This window comes from Hyperolius riggenbachi, chromosome 9 (assembly GCF_040937935.1).
Source record: "Hyperolius riggenbachi isolate aHypRig1 chromosome 9, aHypRig1.pri, whole genome shotgun sequence".
Lineage (NCBI taxonomy): Eukaryota > Metazoa > Chordata > Amphibia > Anura > Hyperoliidae > Hyperolius > Hyperolius riggenbachi.
The window spans coordinates 85749454-85774727 of record NC_090654.1 but is presented as its reverse complement, the minus strand read 5'-3'; the positions used below and the strand labels follow the sequence as shown (position 1 = coordinate 85774727).

Below are 25274 nucleotides of genomic sequence, written 5' to 3'. Positions count from 1 at the left end.
CTACCTATACTGCAGCACCTACCTACCTACCTAATCTATACTGCAGCACCTACCTACCTAATCTATACTGCAGCACCTACCTACCTAACCTATACTGCAGCACCTTCCTACCTACCTAACCTATACTGCAGCATCTACCTACCTAATCTATACTGCAGCATCTACCTACCTAAACTATACTGCAGCACCTACCTACCTAACCTATACTGCAGCACCTACCTACCTAACCTATACTGCAGCACCTTCCTACCTACCTAACCTATACTGCAGCATCTACCTACCTAATCTATACTGCAGCATCTACCTACCTAATCTATACTGCAGCACCTACCTACCTAACCTATACTGCAGCACCTTCCTACCTACCTAACCTATACTGCAGCATCTACCTACCTAATCTATACTGCAGCATCTACCTACCTAATCTATACTGCAGCACCTATCTACCTAACCTATACTGCAGCACCTACCTACCTACCTATACTGCAGCACCTACCTACCTACCTATACTGCAGCACCTACCTACCTACCTAATCTATACTGCAGCACCTACCTACCTAATCTATACTGCAGCACCTACCTACCTAACCTATACTGCAGCACCTTCCTACCTACCTAACCTATACTGCAGCACCTACCTACCTAACCTATACTGCAGCACCTACCTACCTACCTATACTGCAGCACCTACCTACCTAACCTATACTGCAGCACCTACCTACCTACCTATACTGCAGCACCTACCTACCTATACTGCAGCACCTACCTACCTACCTACCTACCTCATCTATACTGCAGCACCTACCTAATCTATACTGCAGCACCTACCTACCTAATCTATACTGCAGCACCTACCTACCTACCTAATCTATACTGCAGCACCAACCTACCTAATCTTTACTGCAGCACCTACCTACCTACCTAATCTATACTGCAACACTTACCCACCTACCTAATCTATACTGCAGCACCTACCTACCTACCTAATCTATACTGCAGCACCTTCCTACCTACCTAACCTATACTGCAGCACCTTCCTACCTACCTTACCTATACTGCAGCATCTACTTACCTAACCTATTCTGCAGCACCTACCTACTTTCCTATACTGCAGCACCTACCTACCTACCTCATCTATACTGCAGCACCTACCTAATCTATACTGCAGCACCTACCTACCTAATCTATACTGCAGCACCTACCTACCTAATCTATACTGCAGCGCCTACCTACTTAATATATACTGCAGCACCTACCTACCTAATCTATACTGCAGCACCTACCTAACCTACCTAATCTATACTGCAGCACCTACCTACCTAATCTATACTGCAACACCTACCTACCTAATCTATACTGCAGCACCTACCTAACCTACACTGCAGTCACTTACCTAGCTAACCTATACTGCAGCACCTACTTACCTAACCTACACTGCAGTCACTTACCTACCTAACCTATACTGCAGCACCTACTTATATAACCTATACTGCAGTCACTTACCTACCTAACCTATACAGCAGTTACTTACCTACCTAACCTATACTGCAATCACTTACCTACCTAACCTATACAGCAGTCACTTACCTACCTAACCTATACTGCAGTCACCTACCTATCTAAGCTATACTGCAGGCACCTACCTTTCTAACCTATACTGGCACCTACCTATCTAAGCTATACTGCAGTCACCTTCCTAATAAGCTATACTGCAATCACTTACTTACCTAACCTATACAGCAGTCACTTACTTCCCTAACCTATACTGCAGTCACTTACCTACCTAACCTATACAGCAGGCACCTACCTATCTAAGCTATACTGCAATTACTTACCTACCTTACCTATACCGCAGTCACTTACCTACCTAACCTATACTGCAGTCATTTACCTAACCTATACTGGCACCTACCTATCTAAGCTGTACTGCATTCACCTACCTATCTAACCTGTACAGCAGTCACTTACCTACCTAACCTATACTGCAGTCACCTACCTATCTAACCTATACTGGCACCTACCTATCTAACATATACAGCAGTCACTTACCTACCTAACCTATACTGCAGTCACCTACCGATCTAACCTATACTGCAGTCACTTACCTACCTAAACTATACTGCAGTCACCTACCTATATAACTTATACTGCAGTCACCTACATATCTAACCTATACTGCAGTCACTTACCTACCTAACCTATGCAGCAGACACCTACCTATCTAACCTATACTGGGGGCATCTACCTATCTAACCTATACTGCAGGCACCTAGCTAATTAACACATACTGGTGGCACCTACGTAGCTAACCTATACTGTGGGCACCTATACCTGGCTCCACGGTGGGGGTGGGGGGCGATTTTTACACCCTCGCCCTGGGTGAAATTTAGCCTAGAAACTGCCCTGACCAGAATCCAGACTCTCACTGGAACCTACAGGAAGCGTTTAGAGGCTGTAATTTCTGCAAAAGGAGGATCTACTAAACATTAATTTCATTTCTATTTTGTGGTGCCCAAATTTATGCACCTGCCTAATTTTGTTTAAACAATTATTGCACACTTTCTGTAAATCCAATAAACTCTATTTCACTTCTCAAATATCACTGTGTATGTTTCCTATATGATATATTTAACCACTTCAGCCCACAGTGTTGTTCGCTTTATGCATCCGAGCAACTTTCACCTCCCATTCATTCGCCAATAACTTTATCACTAATTATCACGCTGAAATTATCTATAGCTTGTTTTTTACGCCACCATTTAGGCTTTCCTTGGGAGGTACATTTTGCTAAGAATTATTTTATTCTAAATCTATTTTAACAGGAAGATTAACTATGACCAGTTTTTGGCCATCATAGTTTGAAATTAACCACTTGATGACCCACCCTTTACCCCCCCTTAAGGACCAGCGCTGTTTTTACTGATCTGTGCTGGGTGGGCTCTGCAGCCCCCAGCACAGATCAGGTAGCAGGCAGAGAGATCAGATTGCCCCCCTTTTTTCCCCCCTATGGGGATGATGTGCTGGGGGGGTCTGATCTCTTCTGCCTGCTGGGTGATGCGGGGGGGGGGGCACCTCAAAGCCCCCCTCCGCGGCGAAATTCCCCCCTCCCTCTCCTACCTGCTGCCCCCCCCGGCGATCGAGGCTGCACAGGACGCTATCCGTCCTGTGCAGCCAGTGACAGGACGTCCCCTGTCACATGGAGGCGATCCCCGGCCGCTGATTGGCCGGGGATCGCCGATCTGCCTTACGGCGCTGCTGCGCAGCAGCGCCGTACAAATGTAAACAAAGCGGATTATTTCCGCTTGTGTTTACATTTAGCCTGCGAGCCGCCATCGGCGGCCCGCAGGCTATTCACGGAGCCCCCCGCCGTGAATTGACAGGAAGCAGCCGCTCGCGCGAGCGGCTGCTTCCTGATTAATTAGCCTGCAGCTGGCGTCCTGCAGCTGCCACTTTGCCGACGCACGGTATAAGCGTGCGGTCGGCAAGTGGTTAATACATGCTACCGTAATTAAAACCCATGTATTTTTATTTGCCCATTTGTCCCAGTTACCACAATTTATGGCACCGATATTTTATTTGGAAATAAAGGTGCATGTTTTCAATTTGCGTCCACCACTGGTTAAAAGCCTATAATTTAAAAAATATTTTAATATACTCTCTTGACATGCATATTTCAAAAGTTCAGACCCTTAGGTAATTATTTATGTTGTTTTTTTTTTATTGTAATTTTTTTTTATTAAAAAATTTATTTGCGTAATTTTTGGTGTGGGAGGTAAACGGCTAATTTTAAATGTAAAATAATGTATTTATTTATTTAAAAATGTATGTGGGTGTAGTTTTACTCTTTGGCCCAAAGATGGCGACAGTCAAAAAGTCCTGGAAGTGAACAATCACGCTTCCAGGAACTAGAATGAGGACAGGGAACTTTTTTTTTTAAGCAGAAAGACCGCTCGCTGCCTTTGGTAAGAGGCCGTCTCTTTCTCTCGGGGGGACTTAGATCGATGAATGGAAAGTATATTTCCATTCATTGATCGGGGGGCTGACAGCAGGTGGCAGGAGCTCGCGTGCATATTCGTCCAGATAGGCTTAAGTGGTTAACTGACATTTTTTGTCGTAACATCCAACGATTTATACAGGAAAATCATGACAATTAACAAGGTTGCCCAAACTTTCGCAAACTTTGCGTTCCACTGTACCCAGCCAACGCCGGGTCATCAGTAGGCGGAGACAAATACGAATTTCACTGGGAAAATGTAAACTGTTGCCATTCTTACATTGTTAATGGCAGGGTTCTCAAACTTTCCACAGTTGGTCACTGGGTGACTGGGATTAATATTCAGAAAAGTTGGTGGGGCCTACAAAAGTCAATCAAAATTCACCTATTGATTTTCAAGGAGAATATTTAATTGCTGCCATTCTTGCACTGTGGGGAGCCCTAAATAGGGGGTGGAGCCAAAGCCGATCAGATTTGTTTCATTTCAATGCAAATTATTGATGCCAATGAGCGCAAAGCTCACAAGCTTGGTCATTGAGTAATTGTGTTAGGGTTAGAATAAGTGGGCAGAGCCAACACCAGCCAAATACATACCCAGGCAACGCTGGGCTCTAATAATTAGATCATAATCCTAAAAATAGTACATAAGGTGCTCTATGCTGGAAGGAGTGCAGTGAGCAGCAAGGTGAAAGCAGAATGTCAGTGCGTCACCCCCTGCTGGTAACCGGAAGACACTAACTCCGCCCTAAGTGGCAAGAAAATACCTGTATGGACTCACAAAGCCAGTATGGTGTGTAAAATGGAAGAATTGGATTAAACATGATCATGCTTTATTAAAAATAGTAACAACTGTAATTACTCGGATTCAAAAGCCTGACACTGATTATGGCAAAGGTTAATGGCAAACATTATGCAGGTTTGCTATGTGAATATAAAACACAGACAACAGCCATTCCATAGTATTTCTCACATGTAGGAGTGTCTAAATTAGCTGCAAATCCTGAGATTAGTGCAGGTGTAGAAAATGAGTAGCTAAATACTCCTGCAACAAGGTGGAACTCCAAACAAAGTTGTGTTGCCAAGTTTATAAAGAAGTGATCAACAAATGTGGCTTAATATTGGGCTGTGGCTTCTGTTAGGAGACTCCTAAGCTGTATTGATTTTTCTGATTGCCAGACATCTTTAGCTCAAATATGTCCAATTCACTTTCAATCAATTTTGGGCAGTTCAGAGTCTCCCCAAACTTTTTCTCACCAAAAAATGGAGAGGAAAAAGTCACTGCGTCTTATATGACAAATACAGGGAGTCCCCGACTTACAACAACCGCCAATATGAACCAGTGACCTGGCACAATGTCAGGGACTCTCTGTACTGTCCCTCTGTCTCCTCCACTCCCTGTGTCCTCCCGTGTTTTCCATGAATAAATAGAAAGCAGAGGCTGCACGGCTCACCTGATCCATCGGCTCCAGCGGCAATCGGAGACCTCTCCCCTCCTTCATGGGTCCCCTAGTGCCGGCTTCTGCTGATCGCAGAGGTCTCGCCGCTTGATTAGGTGAGCCATTCTGCCACTGCTTTCTATGTATTCATGGGGAGCGCAGAAGGACACCGTGAGTGGAGGACACATGGAGGAGTGGAGGGGAGGCAGATGGGGACACCTGGAGGTTACAGGAGAACACATGAGGTACAAGGAAAACACAACAATTGGGGAAGAACATCTATAATACACCCCTGGAACATGGACAAACTAGTTTTAGTATATTTTTTCCCGTTTTTTGCCCTCTAAACCTAGGAGTATCTTATAGTCCAGAGCATCTTTTGTGCTGAAAAATATGGTAGATGAATTTTGGAGAATGGGATGTCGATAAATACAAAGTTCTTGTTTTTATTTCTAAATTGACTAAGTCATTCTTTTTTCTCCAACATATTCAAGCAATCCTCCATTCTGATTGGTGCCACTAGGGGTTTTTGTGGTGTGTTAATTTTAAAATGTATTGCTACTTTTGATAATTTTTTTCCACCTCTGCCCAAAATTGTATTTCTGGAACCTCAGCTTACACAACTTGAGTGATGTAGAGTCCTCATGGCCCTATTCACTAGTTAGATAATAACTTAATGAATATAATAGCTCATCTTTTACAGTATTGACCATTGTAAAATCATTCCTCATCCTGAATTACATTTTTATATTTGTGACAAATGGAGACAACTTTACTGCTGGTAAAGTCAATTAGAAGTCCCACCCCTTCATAAATACACAGATTAACATGTCCGCTTTACAGCCATTCTTATGGTGCCGTTTGTATCATAGAGTCACTGGCAAGAGCCCAGTGAAGATATTGCCTAGTGCCGCTCTTGTTTATTATGCAGAATTCTCCTCCCAGAGCATTCTGGAAGACCAGGTGGTATTTACCTTGACTTCAGAACACACAATAAACAAATCATTCTGAAGTGATGCAGCCCAGCAACTTCCTGCAACTTAGCTACTTCCTGCAGCTCAGCCTCGTCCTACAGTTCAGCCACTTCTTGCAGCTAGCCACTTCCTGCAGCCCAGCCACTTCCTGCAGCCAAACCTCTTCCTGCAGTACTGCCATTTTCTACAGCCCAGCTGGGATCTTTCCAGAAATCTCTGGCAAGAGGATGCTGACCCAAGCAGCAACAGCTTTCCTGCCCACCAGGGCTGCTTCAGAACGCGGGTCTTATGCTACAGAAGCTTAATTCGACTTGAGGCTGGTCTTGCACTTATTTTTTGCATTGTGGTGGTGATGTGATGCTCCTGCCGGATATGACCCTGCGGCAGCGTCAGGGGTCTAAAGGTAATATCTGTTGTGAAACAGGAATGGACCCACTTCTACCAACCACACACATACCAGAGGGAGTCAGGAATCTATGCAGAAAGCTCATATAGCTAAAAAAAGGAAGGAAGTATCCACTGATGTGATAATAAACGGAGACTTTTTTCACCCAGCCACTGGTGTAGCGGAATCCTCCTTCCTTTTTTAGTAATATCTGTTTGTATGACTTTTAAGGTGCTTATTGTACACTGTATGGCTGTATGCCCTTGTGAATAAAGCCCATAGCTCAATCTTTCAGCCAGTCCTGTAATTCACTGGCTAGTCTAACGTGCCCCGGTGTGTAGTGCCAGTTATGAGTAACATCTGTTTGAACATCCTTATCTAATTATGACAACTGTAAACTGCCCACCCATCTGTAGATCAATGCATGGTTTCAAATGAGAGGGCTGATGAGAGGCGGTGCGTGTAAGGGGGAAAAGGGCAAAAGGGGTTACTGAAACAGGTCCATTTTTGTCTTTGAAAATGACTTATATTTTGATGGAGATGGTAGACAAGTGATTTGCTCATCTAGTCATCTTTTAGCCACGTTCAAGAGTCATAAGGCTGAAATCTGACTAGCAAGATGATCAGAGGATTACAACTTTAGAGAACAACCTTTTTTCAGTTTGTAATCTCTGAAGGCCAAATTATTTTCAAAAGGTATTAACTACAATGTTATCAGGTTATTCCTACTCAGTACTGAACACATTCATACAACAGGGTATACAGATGAAAGAAGGAAACTCTGTTTAACCCCACTAATCAATATAAATTGTAATATCTTATATTTCATTATACATTTCCAGAAGGAAAACCAGTTGTGGCCATGGCTGCCCTACAGGTACATAAAGTTCCTCAGCTATCATCACCCAAATCCCAGGCACCTTAGTTTTCTTGATAACAAGTTGTTTTATTGCTGAGAATTCCCATAAAATTCAAGGGTGTACTGATCATGGCTGCAGGATGCACAATTGTCCCATTATCCAGTGGTGTAGCTAAAGAACTAAGGGCTCCAGTTAGTGGCGTAACTACAATTCATGGGTCCCCCCTAGTGAAACCTTGATTGGTTCCCATGATTTCCCCGCTCCTTCCCTTGCCTTCCCTTGTAGACCCTCACATCCTGGAGGCCCATCTCACAAGGGTCATAAAACAGGTGTGGCCATCATGATCTTCACACACATAACAAGTGTAGCCACAAAAACACCTGATCTGAAGTATAGTTCCCTGTATCGGAGGAAGGGTAGGTTAGTATTTAGGGCTCCCTAAAGCTCTGAGCCATTCTACAATAGCAGCTCCCCTCTAGATATGCCCCTTGCTCCAGTGCAAGTTTTTCAAGCCCTCTATACCTAACAATTGGTATGGAGCATCAAAATCTGCCAGGGAAAGCTGTAGTGGCCGAAAGGTTGAAGCAGAAAACGGCAACATTTTTAATTTTTTTAGAACAACAAACTATAGAAAAAGCACAAATATAGAGATAATTATTACCAACATAGCACCAATAAAGAGCTAATAAAGCAGTTGAAGAGGGGACCCTGGTGGACCCCTCTGATCCAAGCACTTCAAGGTGGTTGGAACCTCTGCATCCCCTATTGCGACACCACCGCCATAATCCCTGGATACTGGAAATATGAAGCTGAAAATACATTTTAACATAACCTATATACATCTGAATAAACCTTTTATATGCAGCATGGTGACGTAGTGGTTGCCTTGCAGCACTGGGTCCCCGATTTTAATGCCCTTGCATTATCTAAGTTTGTATCTTCTCCCCGTGTCTGTGTGGGTTTCCTCCCACATCCCCCAAAAAATACAGATAGGTTAAAGAAACTCTGAAGCAAATTTTTTTTGCTAAATTTACCTTTCCATTCGCTTCAGAAGTCTCACCAGCGCTAAACCGCCGCATCCCCGTCAAAAAAACGAGCACTGCAGACCCCCTAAATGCCCGGGCAAACAAGTTGGTCGTGGATTGTGCTGCCCTGAGAGGCTGAGCTATTCACTGTAGCTCCGCCTCTCTTGCTGTCAATCGCCCCGCGGATCGCCGCCTCTCCCCGCCCCTCTTTGTGAAGAAAGAGTGGGAGGGGCTGGGAGAGGCGGCGATGCGCGGCGATTGACGGCAGGAAAGGCAGACCTACAGCAGAGAGCTCTGGCCCTTCCAGGAAGCGCCGTCCTTAGTCCCCCCCGGGGATTTGGGGGGTCGGCAGCCCTCGTTTTTCACCAGGTATGCGGCGGTTTAGCGCTGGAGAGAGTACTGAAGCAAATGGAAAGGTCAATTTAGTAATATATTTTTGCTTCAGACTCTCTTTAATTGGCTTCCCTCTAAATTGGCCCTAGACTACGATACATACACTACACGATACATACATAGACATATCACTATGGTAGGGATTAGATTGCGAGTTCCTCTGAGGGACAGTTAGTGACAAGACAATATACTCTGTACAGCGCTGCGTAATATGTCGGCGCTACATAAATACTAAATAATTATAATAGCTGCAAGCTGCATATTTCTTGACACAATGGGCTCTATTCTCAATGAGTTACCGCATGAGTTAAATTAGGTAGTGATAAACACCGACCAAAGTATCTCCATTTTCAAATTCACAATTTTTTTTTCTCCCTAAATTACCTCATGCGGTAAAAGTGAGGTAAACGTGTGATAATTACCTCAACATTTATCTCCAATCTGAGATTCTCAATTGAAAAGTTGGTGTTAATTAAGGATTTTTTTTTTATCACCTACAAGTGGTAGGTGATAATTATCACTTCTCTGCTTTTGGCCTTCAGGATGGAGCCTTTTGAGTTTTCTTTGCTCGAGTTTATGTCAATTTTACATAGAAGGCAGAAAAGACTAGTGTGTCTAATCTCAAGGCACACTTTCAGACCTCGTACAGTCTTTTAGATGATTTTATAGATGTCGAGGAGAAAATTCATCTCTGCTCTAAAAGATAAGCAACAGCATAATAACCTTTAAAGAAAAACATTTTTTTTTTGTTACAGCTGATACAAATCTAACAAAAAATCTCCAGTGTATGTATTTCCTGCTTTCATGGAAGCAGACATAGGGTTAACATTCTGTGTTTACACATTAGCTGCTCTGCTGAGGCAGCCAGCTGGCACAGCTGAGGGCTCAAATTACAGTTGTGATTATTCACAGATGAGGGGGAATTAGACAGGCTAAATTATATACAAACGGGGTGCATTTATACTGTTTATGTTTTCATTCTGTCCTGCGCAAGAGTTGAGGTCCCACCTTAAATGTGACCGGCTTTCCTGGGCCGTCTCTGTGTAATGGGTGACAAGCATATGGGCTGCCATACAGTGGTCAAAAAAGCTTTTTTTTCTGTACATATTACTGACTGTTTTATCACCTGTTTATCACCTGTTTTATCGCACTTTTATCAAACATTTATCCCACTTGGTACAATTTTAATGATTACGGTACTCACTATTTTCACTATTTTTAGTGAATTATCACTGGAGGTAATTTTTCACCCAAAAAAGAGTTATCGCACATGGTTTTGTGAATAGAGCCCAATGCCTGGCATGTAATTGTTTTAATTACAGATTATAAACAGGGCCGGTTTAAGCAACAATGGGGCCCCAGGGCAAAATGAACCTGGGGGGCCCCCCCAACATATACCCCGGAACAAAAATCGGCATTAGGGGACCTTTTTTGCAGCTGGTATAGTCAGGGTGTGAAGTCCCAATCGGTTGGAGCTCCACATTCTGGCTATCCCAGTCTGCATGGGGGACAAGGGGTTAAAAAGTTTCAGGAGGGGGGATCCCACATAATTAAAAAAAAAAAAAAAATTCCCACACTCTAAACATAAAAAAATTGGGAAAATAGGAAAAAATGCCAGGGATCTTCATACAGCCATATTGCGGCTGTATAGCGTCCCTGGCCAAAGCGCTGCGGCTGCGTATAGACCCCCTGGAAACCCCGTCAGGAAATTTATTGCTATTTCGTTTGATACATGTAAAATTACACTACCGTTAGGTTTGCTACTAAAAGTTACATTTACCGCATTTAAAACTTTACTTTTTTCCTTCTAAACTTTAAAATCGATTTTCTCAAAAACTATAAGGTCTTTTTGAAAAATTGTTTTTTCCTCTTATTCCTAATGATATCCTGCAAATTTAGGGTTTCTAGCATTTAAGGTGGATTTGCTATTAACCATTAAAGTCGGCAGGTTTTTAAATGTGTTTTTTTTTCCTTTGAAACTTTAAAATCGATTTTCTCAAAAACTACAAGGCCGATTTGAATTTTTTTTTTCCTCTTGTAGCCACTGGGGGCCCCTACAAGCTCTGGGGCCCTGGGGCAGCTGCCTCCTTTGCCTTAATGGTAGCGCCGGCCCTGATTATAAAACATACGTTTTGTAAATTCTTTGTATCGCAGCTTTCAGTTCATGATTCCTTAAACTGTATATAAGAGGATTTAGTAGAGGAGTAAATGTGGTGTAAAACATTGATATCAGTCTGTCCGCTTTATAGTGATAACTTGTGGAGGGTCTAAAGTAGCTGAAAATGAGGGTTCCATAAAAGATGAAGACCACGGTAAGGTGAGAGGAACAGGTGGATAAAGCCTTGAAACTGTTATTATTCCTTTTGATTTTAATCACTGTAGAGAATAGTAGGATGTATGGGATAAAGGTCATCAGTAAAGAAGCGGTCCCTAAAAGCCCACCAAGAAGAAAGATTAACAAGACATTGATGAACACATCAGTACAAGAAATCTGGAATAATTTGGACAAATCACAGAAGAAACTCTGGACAATATTCGAGTCACAGAACATCAGCCTCAGGGTTATGAGCGAGTGCACCAAAGAGTAGATCATCCCAAGAGTCCAAACACCAAGAGCTAACTGGACACACATCTTCCATTGCATGATGTAAAAATAATGTAGAGGTCTACAGATGGCAAGGTAACGATCATAAGACATGACAGACAATAAAAGTATTTCAGAGCTGGCAAAAAAGATGAAGAAAAAGACTTGGGTCAGGCATGCTGGGATGGAAATGACCCTGGTGTTGGTACTGAGGTCAAACAGCATCCTTGGAGTGGTAAGCGAAGAACCCCCCAAGTCAAGACAAGCCAGGTTTCCAAGGAAGAAGTACATAGGAGTATGAAGGTGTGAGTCAGAGACTATAAGGAAGATGATAAGGAGGTTTCCAATTAGGGTTATACTGTAAATCAGGAGAAAAAGCAGGAAGAGAAGGAACTGAAGATGTGGAAAATCCGACATGCCAGACAGATACAACTCAGATAATACGGTTTTGTTTACCATCGTGAAACTCTCCTAGAAGCTTAATACACATTTGAGAGAACTGAGCCAAAGTTATGTAAAAGTCTGTCCTGCGTATGGATGTGAATAAATGATTAGAAATGCTAGCATTATTTTCCAGAGAAATTCCTATAAAATTGTACAAACTGGATTAATTTGGGGAGAATTACATTGCTACTACTACTACTATGACTGCTTTATCGTAAGTCAGGGAAATTAGCGGAACATAAATGGAATCCTTTTTTTTTCCTCTTTTGAGTGTAAGGGCTGGAACCCACTAGAGAGGTTTTTTCAGCGCTTAGGGCTCTTTTACACCAGAGCCCTCTTTTGGCGTTTTAACGCAAAGTCTATACTTTGCGTTAACCAAGGTAAAAGGAAAGTCCATAGACTTTCCTTTTACCTTTCACACCCGACGCTGCGTTTCGATACTTTGCGGTACGACGCTTCCCGGCGCATTTTATCGTCGGGAATCGCCGTTTCCCCTTCGGGTTAATTAACTACTACCACCGCTACTCAGCGTCGCACCGGAGTTTCCCGACGACACGCCGCAACGTGTGCAGGAGCCGTTCTCCTGCACGCTTTCAGTGTGTAACCGGCCTTAGGGAGCGCTTTAAATCGCTAGTGATTTCCCTAAACACTCCGCTAATGTAAATGGATGGGACAAATTCCACTATAGCGATAGCGATTAGGGAAATTGCAGTCGCAGGTTTGCAGCGTTTTCATTCTAATGAATTGTATAGGAGCAGGGACATTGCTCCCAAAATCACTTGCAAAGCGCTATCACAAATCACTAGCTATTGTGATAGCGCTTTGCGCTTTCTAGTGGATCCCAGGCCTAAATGTTATCATACGAAGGGTTGAAGTTAAGCATTAAGAAAGGTTTCTAAGTGCTTCAGGTTTTTGTTGTCTTCAGTGTAAATATGTTCTCTAACTTCTTGCTGTCTTTTTGACAGGTATAATGAAAATATTTAATGGGAATCTGAGGTGAAAAAAAGACTTATGAGATGATTTGTATGTGAAGTACAGCTAAGAAGTAGGACATTAGTAGCACAGATATAAGTTTCATATTGCTTCCAGTACAGGGAGAGTTTAGAAACTTCAGTTGTTACCTATGCAAAAGATATAAGCTATGAGCATCAAGCTTGGTCGCAACAGTGCTGTTTTCTGAAGCACTTATCTCAACCTGTCTCTCACTGTTTCTTGTTGCACACATCCCGATAACCCACATTCCCCAAAGCACACCGGTAAATTAATTAAGTCCGGGGGAGGGGGATGATCAAGAAATTGGATGGGAAAGGGTTAATTTAATTCCACTGGCAGAGGCTGCACTAACATGGTGTGGCCAGGAAACAATTAAAGAGACTCTGAAGCGAGAATAAATCTCGCTTCAGAGCTCATAGTTAGCAGGGGCATGTGTGCCCCTGCTAAACCGCCGCTATCGCGCCGCACAAAGGGGGTCCCTCACCTCACAAATCCCCTCCGAGCAGCCGGGGATCTCTTCCTTGTTGGGGCAGGGCTAACCGCCGCAGCCCTGCCCCACGCACGCCTGTCAGCGCGTATCTCCGCCTCTCCCCCGCCCCTCTCAGTCTTCCTTCACTGAGCGGGGCGGGGGAGAGGCGCCGATGTGCCGCTGATAGACGCGACTAGAGGCAGGGCTGCAGCCGTTAGCCCTGCCTCTAGGAGCAGCAAAATATAAAACCAATTTGGTCAATGATTTTGCGGGGGGGGGGGGGGGTGGTGAAGGGACCCCCGTTTAGCCGCGGGATAACGGCGTTTTAGCAGGGGCACACGTGCCCCTGCTAACTATGAGCTCTGAAGCGAGAATTATTCTCGCTTCAGTGTCTCTTTAAGATGAAATAGGGCCCTAGGCAAGATGGCAGTTTTTTGCCCATCGCTGATGATCACCTGGCTTTTTTGGTAAGATTTGGTGGCGGCTAGCATCCTCCAGGCCCCTAGACTCTCTCCAGGCCCTAGGCAACTGCCTATATTTCCCTTGTGGGTGATCCGGCTCTGGGTGTGGCACCCAGCTTCAAGCCTTTGCTAGAGAACTGATGATGTGTCATGGGTCTGCTCCCATTGTAAGGCCCTGTTCACAGTGCTCAGTTGCACAGCAGAATAATTCTGCATGTCAACTCACTGCTCACACAATTCTATGGGGCTGTTCACAGCAATGCTTTGTAACTAATTGCGTTATTCTAACTGCCTGCATGCAGGCTTTGTATTAAAGTCAATATCCATTGCAGTTCACACTCATTACAATGCAAGCGTTATGCAACTGACCACTGTGAATCCAGCCTTAACATCAGCAAAAATTAAACACAATAAAGCTTCACTCCAGTCTTTCATTAAGGCTAGGTTTACAGTAAGACGTCATGGTGCTGCGTTATAAAGTCTTATAATGCAGCCTACCGCACTGCAGTGAAAAGTGTATAGTATGTGACGTTCACAGTGCGATGTTAGCATTGCATGGTAACGTGCTGCATTATGGTGATGCGCTGCTGCAGTGCATTAGTTCGAAACGCACATGCTACCAGGTACAGGAAAGCATACTTTTCATTGCCTGTATGGTTTAATGTACGTACTTTATGCAATGGTAACGCAACCTTAATCTGTGTTACCACTTTTTAGTTGCATTGTAATGCTGTGTTGCAACTTTAACGTCCCATCACAATGCAACGTCCTACTGTAAACCTAGCCTCAGTGTTTGGATCAAGTGAGGCAGAACCTCTAACAGGTTTTATTGCTTTTATGGTCCACGTTGGTGAGAATTTGATCAACAGTCTATTGCTATCGCAGATGCCACAAAGGGCAGGCTGACAAAGCAAATAAATTAACTTTTTTTCAGGAGAAAGGTTAGATACTTTTCAGGAGCTTATTGCTGTCTGTGACCCAGAAGAAAATTCATCCACTTCACCACTTCATGCCTGCATCCTAAGGGCCCTTTTACACTTAATGCGTTGGTATGATTTAGTATGCCTTGGTACTCGTTTTTTCCATAGCAGTGCAGTCTGAAAAACATTTCAGTTAAAATGCGTATAGTGGGAACTGTGCCATAGGAAAACAGGGGCATTACTTTGAAAATCAGTTTTCTTCAGTTATACCTGAGAGCAACTGATTAAAGCGGAACTGTAGATATAAAATAAACACTGTTTCACTTACCTGGGGCTTCCCCAAGCCCCCAGCAGCCGTCCTGTCCCGCGCCGCTCCTCAACGAGCCTCTGTTCTCCCGTCACCAGCTACTTTCGGTTTCAGCGGCGGGGGAACGGAGACTCGTGGAGATTCGGCGCGGGACAGGACAGCTGCTGGGGGCTTGGGGAAGCCCCAGGTAAGTGAAACAATGTGTTTATTTTATATCTACAGTTCCGCTTTAAGTGTAAACGGGACCTTACATATGTCATAAAGAACAGGAAGTGAGACAGACAGCTATAGATCTAACTAACCTTCCACCTTCTACTAATACAAAAAAAACCTAAAAAAATCTGGGTGGATTTGGGTTATAAGTAAAAAAGGTCACTCCTTTTTTTTATGCTGAACAAAATGGACACAATTAGAAATGCAATCTGCAAAAGCCAAGAAGTTAAACACGAAACAGAATGTAAGGCTTTCTGGAAACAAAGGAAATGAAGGAATATTGCTTGCCAGCAGACTTGGACATCTTCCATGCTTGCGGCAGTAATGCTGAGATCACTGTAACGATTTCAGACTGTGATTAGGTGTGAATATTTATAATTCTTCATGTTAAATTCTCTCTGGACTAATTGTGATTCAAAAATAATTCTGAAATTCCCTTGGAAAAATAATTGTATAATGAAGTTTATTCAGGGAATAGTATAGGTGAAAAAAATAACCAATTACATATGACTATTGACTAAGCAGAAATCTGGCAAATCAAAAAGATGGTCTATTTAGACAGCTGTTGGCTATCTGAATAGAATCTTGTGGCATCTTTAATTTGATTGATGTGTTTTGCTTCCTGATTAATTGGAGATGTATGCCTATATTTATCGTGCTTGTCTGTGTTGACAAGCAAGCAGAGGTATGCTGCAGTGAACATAGTGAAACAAACTCAAACTCACCTAATAAAAATAATTTGCTTCCATGGTCCAACCCTCTGGATCCCACTTTCCCTGGTGTAGCTGAAAGACACAAGAGCTAATGAGTCTACCCCTTTTCTCCAATAGAGATGAGCGAGAATCATACGTTTGATGTTGGGCCATTCCTGCTTACTGCAACACACACAATTGCTCACTCCCAGCTAAAGCAATTTCCTACCTTTATTTGGTCAGCAGGAGCCAGACAGCCAATGAGGTGTACTGTTATACACCCTTTGCTGGCCATAACAAATTTAGCAAGAATTGCATACATTAGGTAGCATTCAGGAGGAAGGCTCGGTTGAAGGTAATCATAGATTACATTGCTTGCAGGGACGCCCCGTGCAGGCAGATGTCCCACACGGTCCCCTCCCTAACCACTTACCTGTCCACCGCATCCTGGATGCTGCAAAAAACAAATTTAAAATCACAAACAATGGCTCGCACGACAGTCGGGGGGCCCAGTCTCTCTCACTGGCTGGGGCCCCCAAACCACCATGTGATACCTAGAGGGAAGTGTGGGTGGGCCCTGGGCCTCTCACCACCAGGAAATTCACCCCCATTGCCTCTGAACTGAATGCTAACTGCAACACTCACAATTGTTCACTTCCAGCTAAAGCAATTTCCTACCTTTATTTGCCTGCTGACCAAATAATAATGCTGGAAGTGTTTAGTTCAGAGGCAGTGGGGGTGAATTCCCTGGTGGTGAGATGCCCAGGGATCACCCACACTTCCCTCCAGGTATCGCATGGTGGTTTGGGGGCCCCGGCAAGTGAGAGAGCCTGGGGCCCCCGGTTCTCATGCGAACCAGTGTTTGCCTTTCTTGCTTACCAAGGATTTTTGCAAGAAAGGTCTGGTAATACGCCATGCGGTCATAGTTTTAGAACAATCCTAGCGCCAATTTTTGGAGGGAAAGGCGGAACAGCCATCAGCTGAAGCAAATAATTTGCTATCAGGATGCACACAATGCACAGCAGCCAATCACAAGAGATCCCACCACATGCAGATATATACGGGGGGGAAGAGGGGGAGTTAATCACTCCATTTTGAGTCCTGTGTGTGAGGAGGTAGATCAGAGCCAGGTAGAGAATTGCATTGTGACCGGGAGCATGGGCGGCGCCAGGAGGGGTGCTGAAGCACCACCTAAAATTCTCCGAGCACCCCCGCTCTCTCTCCCTTCTGTATTGCTACAAGAAAATGGCTGACGATGTCCACAAATACGGACATTGGCGGCCATTTTCTTATAGCACTACAGAGGGAGAGGAGGCGGGGAGACGCCTGACGTAAGAGACGCCTGAAGTAATTTTGGACTATTCCTCTTTACAAAACATCTCTAGTTCATTCAGGTTTGATGACTTCCGAGCATGGACAACTCTCTTCAACTCATACCAGTATCACCACAGATTTTCAATTATATTCACATCTGGGGACTGAGATGGCCATTCCAGAACATTGTACTTGTTCTTCTGGATGAATGCCTTAATGGTTTTTGAGCAGTGTTTAGGGTCATTGTCTTGTTAAAAGATCCAGCCACTGAGCAGCTTTAGCTTTGTCTGCTGATACTGAGAGGAATACATGCGTCCCTCAACTTTGACAAGATTCCCACTCCCTGCACTGGCCACACAGTTCCACAGCATGATGGAACTACCACCATATTTTACTGTAGGTAGCAGGTGTTTTTTTTGAACTGCTGTGTTGTTTTTCCTCCATGCATAAGGTCCCTTGTTATGTCTAAATAACTCAATTTTAGTTTCACCAGTCCACACTACTTTATTCCAAAATTAAGCTGGCTTGTCCAGATGTGCTTTAGCATACCTCAAGTGGCTCTGTTTGTGCTGTGGGCGGTGAAAAGGCTTCCTCTGCATCTCTCTCGCATACAGCATCTCCTGGTGTAAAGTGTGCTAAATGGTTGAACGATGCACAGTGACTCCATCTACAGCAAGATGATGTTTTAGGTCTTTGGTGCTGGTCTGTGGGTTGACTCTGACTGTTCTCACCATTTGTTGCTTCTGCTTATCTGAGATTGTTCTTGTTCTGCCACTTAGAGCCTTAACTTGAACTGAGCCTGTGGTCTTCCATTTCCTCAGTATGTTCCTAACTGTGGAAACAGACAGCTGAAATCTCTAAGACAGCTTTCTGTATCCTTCCCCTAAACCAGAATGGTGAACGATCTTTGTCTTCAGGTCATTTGAGAGTTGTTTTGAGACCCTCATGTGTCTACTCTTCAGAAAAAATTAAAAGAGTAGGAAAACTTACAATTGACCCCCCCTTAAATACTCTCTCATAATTGGATTCACCTGTTTATGTAGGTCAGGGTCATTGAGCTTACCAAGCCAATTTGAGTTCCAATAATTAGTTCTAAAGGTTTTGGAATCAATAAAATGACAACAGTGCACACATTTATGCAGGTGCCTAATTTTATGTAAACAATTACTGCGCACTTTCTGTAAATCCAATAAACTTCATTTCACTTCTCAAATTTCACTGTGTGTGTCTCCTTTATGATATATTTAACTGTCATTTTTTATCGTAACAACCAACAATTTATAGAGGAAAATTGTGAAGATTAACAAGGTTGTTCAAACTTTTGCATCCCACTGTATATCTACTTCGTATATGGAAGTGTAGGAGATGTGGATCTACAGTGTGTGTTTATGTTTGGCAGTGGTGTAGCTAGCAGCCCCTGCAGGTGGGGGGGGGGGGGAAGCTGTGATCTAACAAATCCTCACTCCCCCTTCAGGGCCCCTTAGGGCCCATTCACACCTGAACAATATTCACACCTGAACAATTAGCGGGTGATTCCTGCTGATCGCTAAAGCGTTAGCGCTTTTTCAATCGCTAGTGTCATATTACCCTATGGCAGTGATCTTGGCACCAATCGCAGGCGTTTTGCGATTAGCGGCAATCGCAAAATGCGTTACATGCAGTATTTTGCCACGATTCTGAAGTGATCGCGGTGCAGTGCTTATAAAGCTCTGACTGTGATCGCTCTGAATTGCAGAAGTGAGAGCAGTGATTTTACAGCGCCAATCATGGAAAATCACCTGTGCAAAACAGTAGTGCTAAGCGTTACCATTTTGCGATTCAGTGTGAATGGGCCTTAAGAAGTCACAGATGAGGGGGGTGGGGCATGAAAAAAAAATTGCTATGGGGCCCAGTCGTTACTAGCTACGCCCCTGGGCTGGTGGAAGCCCCAGGTAAGTAGAATGAGGGGGTAGAATAAATAGCCTGATGACTCCTTTAACCTCCTTAGCGGTTACCCCGTGCTGGACATGGGGTAAGCCGTCGGAGGGTGCCGCTCAGGCCCTGCTGGGCCGATTTACATAATTTTATTTTTGCTACACGCAGCTAGCACTTTGCTAGCTGCGTGTGCATAACGATCGCCGCCGCCACCCGCCCCCCCATGAGACTCCTGCGCTGCCTGGCCAATCAGTGCCAGGCAGCGTTGAGGGGTGGATCGGGACACCCGCTGACGTCAGGACGTCGATGACGTCCGTGACGTCATCGCGATCGTCGCCATGGTGACGGGGAAGCCCATACAGGGAATCCCGTTCAGAACGGGATTCTGTGCAGGGTAAAAGCGCCGGCGGCGATCGGAGGGGTGGGAGGGATAGTGAAGGAAGGGGGGAAGCATGTAGCTAGCGCTAGGCTAGCTACATGCTTTAAAATAAATAAATAAATTTAAAAAAGTGCTGCGCTGCCCCCTGGCGGATTTATTGTACCACCAAGGGGGTTAACCACTTCAGCCTGTGGGTGTTTTCACCTTCAGGACGGAAGCAATTTGCCCGTCAGTGCTCCTCCCATTCATTCGCCAATAACTATATCACATGTAAATGATCTATATCTTGCTTTTTTCGCCACAAAATTAAGCTTTTTTTGTGAGCGATACTTGTTTTCAGTAATTACTTTATTATTTTCTATGCATTTTGAAGGCAAATACACACACACACACACAGGCCTGGTGCACACTAAAAACCGCTAGCAGACCTGCAAAATGCTAGCAGATTTTGAAACGCTTTTTCTTCTTTTTCTGTAGCGTTTCAGCTAGCGTTTTGCGGTTTTGTGTAGTAGATTTAATATATTGTTACAGTAAAGCTGTTACTGAACAGCTTCTGTAACAAAAACGCCGGCAAAGCCGCTCTGAACAGGCGTTTTTCAGAGCGGTTTGCGTTTTTCCTATACTTTACATTGGAGGCGGAAACGCCTCCGCAATCCAAAATCTGCAGCAGCCAGGGAGTATGCGTTTCTGCAAAACGCCTCCCGCTCTGGTGTGCACCAACCCATTGAAATACATTACCGAAGCGTATCCGCAGCTGCAAGCGGATCGCAAAAAGCAGCAGAACCGCTCTGGTGTGCACTAGGCCTTTCTCTAATTCCACCCCTATAGTCTTAACCACTTAAGGACCACCCCCAGCCGATGGGCGGCGGCAAAGACCGGGCCCAAACGACCGCAATACGCCCATCGGCGGGGGCGGCTGCGGGCGTGGTTATGCGGCGATCGCGTCATTCGTGACGCGATCAGGCGCTGACGTCTGGCTCAGCCCCCTCGCGCTGTAACCCGCCGGCCGTTCGGAAGCGCCGGCGGGTTACTAGCACCCGGATCGCCGCATGTACATTGTATAATAGGCTTTGTAATGTATACAAAGCCTATTATACAGGCTGCCTCCTGCCCTGGTGGTCCCAGTGTCCAAGGGACCACCAGGGCAGGCTGCAGCCACCCTAGTCTGCACCCAAGCACACTGATCTCCGCCCCCCCTGATCTCCCACAGCACCCCTCAGACCCCCCCCTTCCCACCCCCCAGACCACTGTTTGCACCCAGTCACCCCCCTAATCACCAATCAATCACTCCCTGTCACTATCGGTCAACGCTATTTTTTTTAACCCTAAACTGCCCCCTGCTCCCTCCTGATCACCCCCCACCCCTCAGATTCTCCCCAGTCCCCCCCCCCCCCCCCTGTGTACTGTATGCCTATCCCCCCTGTAATAACCCACTGATCACCTGTCAATCACCCATCAATCACCCCCTGTCACTGCCACCCATCAATCAGCCCCTAACGGGCAATCTGCCTTGAGGGCAATCTGATCACCCACCCACACCAATAGATCGCCCGCAGATCCGACATCAGATCACCTCCCAAGTGCAGTGTTTAAATCTGTTCTCTACCCTAAACACCCACTAATTACCCATCAATCACCTCCTATCACCACCTGTCACTGTTACCCATCAGATTAGACCCTAATCTGCCCCTTGCGGGCACCCAATCACCCACCCACACGCTCAGATTGCCCTCAGACCCCCCCTTATCAATTCGCCAGTGCATTATTTACATCTGTTATTCCCTGTAATAACCCACTGATCACCTGTCAATCACCCCCTGTCACTGCCACCCATCAATCACCCCATGTCACTGCCACCCATCAATCAGCCCCTAACCTGCCCCTTGTGGGCAATCTGATCACCCACCCACACCAATAGATCGCCCGCAGATCCGATGTCAAATCACCTCCCAAGTGCAGTGTTTACATCTGTTCTCTACCCTAAACACCCACTAATTACCCATCAATCACCCCCTATCACCACCTGTCACTGTTACCCATCAGATTAGACCCTAATCTGCCCCTAGGGCACCCAATCGCCCGCCCACACCCTCAGAACGCCCTCAGACCCCAGCCCTGATCACCTCGCCAGTGCATTGCTTGCATCTATTTCCCCCCTCTAATCAAACCTTGAGACACCCATCAATCACCTCCTGTCACCCCCTAGCACACCTACCCATCAGATCAGGCCCTAATTTGCCCCGTGTGGGCTCCTGATCACTCGGCCAAACCCTCAGATCCCCCTCAGACCCCCTTCCGATCACCTCCCCAGTGCATTGATTCCATCTATTTTCCCCTCTAACCACCCCCTGAGACACCCATCAATCACCTCCTGTCACCCCCCTAGCACTCCTATCCATCAGATCAGGCCCAATACAACCTGTCATCTAAGAGGCCACCCTGCTTATGGCCGGTTCCACAAAATTTGCCCCCTCATAGACCACCTGTCATCAAAATTTGCAGATGCTTACACCCCTGAACAGTTATTTTGAGAAATCTGGTTTCCAGACTACTCACGGTTTTGGGCCCCTAAAATGCGAGGGCAGTATAGGAACCCCACAAGTGACCCCATTTTAGAAAGAAGACACCCCAAGGTATTCTGTTAGGTGTATGATGAGTTCATAGAAGATTTTATTTTTTGTCACAAGTTAGCGGAAATTGATTTGTATTATTTTTTTTTCAAAGTGTCATTTTCCGCTAACTTGTGACAAAAAAAAAAAATCTTCTATGAACTCCCCATACTCCTAACAGAATACCTTGGGGTGTCTTCTTTCTAAAATAGGGTCACTTGTGGGGTTGCTATACTGCCCTCGCATTTTAGGGGCCCTAAACCGTGATGAGTAGTCTAGAATCCAAATGCCTCAAAATGACCTGTGAATAGGACCCTTAGCGCCCCTTAGCGCACCTGGGTTGCAAAAAAGTGTCACACATGTGGTATCGCCGTACTCAGAAGAAGTAGTATAATGTGTTTTGGGGTGTATTTTTATACATACCCATGCTGGGTGGGAGAAATCTCTCTGTAAATGGACAATTGTGTGTAAAAAAAAAAAAAATCAAATAATTGTCATTTACAGAGATATTTCTCCCACCCAGCATCTGTATGTGTAAAAATACACCAGAAAACACATTATACTACTTCTCCTGAGTACGGTGATGCCACATGTGTGGCACTTTTTTGCACCCTAAGTGCGCTAAGGGGCCCAAAGTCCAATGAGTACCTTTAGGATTTTACAGGTCAATTTGCGACATTTGGTTTCAAGACTACTCCTCACGGTTTAGGGCCCCTAAAATGCCAGGGCAGTATAGGAACCCCACAAATGACCCCATTTTAGAAAGAAGACACCCAAAGGTATTTCGTTAGGAGTATGGCGAGTTTATAGAAGATTTTATTTTTTGTCACAGGTTAGCGGAAAATGACACTTTGTGAAAAAAAAAAACAATCAAAATCAATTTCCGCTAACTTGTGACAAAAAAAAAAAAATCTTTTATGAACTCACCATACTCCTAACGGAATACCTTGGGGTGTCTTCTTTCTAAAATGGGGTCATTTGTAGGGTTCCTATACTGCCTTGGCATTTTAGGGGCCCTAAACCGTGAGTAGTCTTGAAACCAAATGTCGCAAAATGACCTGTGAAATCCTAAAGGTACTCATTGGACTTTGGGCCCCTTAGCGCACCTAGGTTGCAAAAAAGTGTCACACATGTGGTATCGCCGTACTCAGAAGAAGTAGTATAATGTGTTTTGGGGTGTATTTTTATACATACCCATGCTGGGTGGGAGAAATCTCTCTGTAAATGGACAATTGTGTGTAAAAAAAAAAAAAATCAAATAATTGTCATTTACAGAGATATTTCTCCCACCCAGCATCTGTATGTGTAAAAATACACCAGAAAACACATTATACTACTTCTCCTGAGTACGGTGATGCCACATGTGTGGCACTTTTTTGCACCCTAAGTGCGCTAAGGGGCCCAAAGTCCAATGAGTACCTTTAGGATTTTACAGGTCAATTTGCGACATTTGGTTTCAAGACTACTCCTCACGGTTTAGGGCCCCTAAAATGCCAGGGCAGTATAGGAACCCCACAATTGACCCCATTTTAGAAAGAAGACACCCAAAGGTATTTCGTTAGGAGTATGGCGAGTTCATAGAAGATTTTATTTTTTGTCACAAGTTAGCGGAAAATGACACTTTGTGAAAAAAAAAACAATCAAAATCAATTTCCGCTAACTTGTGACAAAAAAAAAAAAATCTTTTATGAACTCACCATACTCCTAACGGAATACCTTGGGGTGTCTTCTTTCTAAAATGGGGTCATTTGTGGGGTTCCTATACTGCCCTGGCATTTTAGGGGCCCTAAACCGTGAGGAGTAGTCTTGAAACCAAATGTCGCAAAATGACCTGTGAAATCCTAAAGGTACTCATTGGACTTTGGGCCCCTTAGTGCAGTAAGGGTGCAAAAAAGTGCCACACATGTGGTATCGCCGTACTCAGGAGAAGTAGTATAATGTGTTTTGGGGTGTATTTTTACACATACCCATGCTGAGTGGGAGAAATATCTCTGTAAATAGACAATTGTGTGTAAAAAAAAATCAAAAAATTGTCATTTACGGAGATATTTCTCCCACTCAGCATCGGTATGTGTAAAAATACACCCCAAAACACATTATACTTCTTCTCCTGAGTACTGCAATACCACATGTGTGGCACTTTTTGGCAGCCTAACTGCGCTAAGGGGCCCAAAGTCCATTGAGCATCTTTAGGCTTTACAGGGGTGCTTACAATTAGGCACCCCCCAAAAGTTAGAAGAAATGGAAACTTTTTTTTTTCGTCTCAAAGTGTAATTTTCCGCTAACTTGTGACAAAAAATAAAATCTTCTATGAACTCACCATGCCTCTCAGTGAATACTTTTGGATGTCTTCTTTCCAAAATGGGGTCATTTGGGCGGCATTTATACTATCCTGGAATTTTAGCACCTCATGAAACATGACAGGTGGGCAGAAAAGTCGGAAATGCTTCAAAATGGGAAAATTCACTTTTGGCACCATAGTTTGTAAACGCTATAACTTTTACCCAATCCAATAAATATACACTGAATGTTTTTTTTTAATCAAAGACATGTAGCACAATAACTTTCGCGCTCAAATGTATAGGAAATTTTACTTTATTTGAAAAATGTCAGCACAGAAAGTTAAAAAAGTCTTTTTTTGACAAAATTCATGTCTTTTTTGATGAATATAATAAAAACTAAAACTCGCAGCAGCAATCAAATAGCACCAAAAGAAAGCTGTATTAGTGACAAGAAAAGGAGGTAAAATTCATTTAGGTGGTAGGTTGTATGACCGAGCAATAAACCGTGAAAGCTGCAGTGGTCTGAATGGAAAAAAAAGTCTCTGGTCCTTAAAGAGACTCTGAAACGAGAATAAATCTCGCTTCAGAGCTCATAGTTAGCAGGGGCATGTGTGCCCCTGCTAAAA

The 25274-nt window shown here is 44.3% G+C and overlaps 2 protein-coding genes across 5 annotated transcripts in view; both read right to left on the bottom strand.

Annotated features, from left to right (window-relative positions):
* FBLN2 (fibulin 2) overlaps positions 1–25274 on the bottom strand; it is a 220999-nt gene that overhangs the window by 172935 nt on the left and 22790 nt on the right. For 3 of the 4 annotated variants that reach the window (XM_068253138.1, XM_068253141.1, XM_068253139.1), the window contains one exon: positions 16184–16243. The exons of the other annotated variant lie outside the window; for it this stretch is intronic. The gene's annotated coding sequence lies outside the window, so the exon portion shown is untranslated. The remainder of the gene's footprint in view (positions 1–16183; positions 16244–25274) is intronic. 4 annotated transcript variants of the gene reach the window in all.
* LOC137533452 (olfactory receptor 1C1-like) lies at positions 11184–12110 on the bottom strand. Its single transcript, XM_068254839.1, has one exon. The coding sequence runs from the start codon at positions 12108–12110 to the stop codon at positions 11184–11186; it is 927 nt and encodes a 308-aa protein (XP_068110940.1).

Coding starts and splice junctions, on each gene's coding strand:
- LOC137533452 (XM_068254839.1), bottom strand. CDS start 12,110: ATGGTAAACAAAACCGTATTATCTGAGTTGTATCTGTCTGGCATGTCG.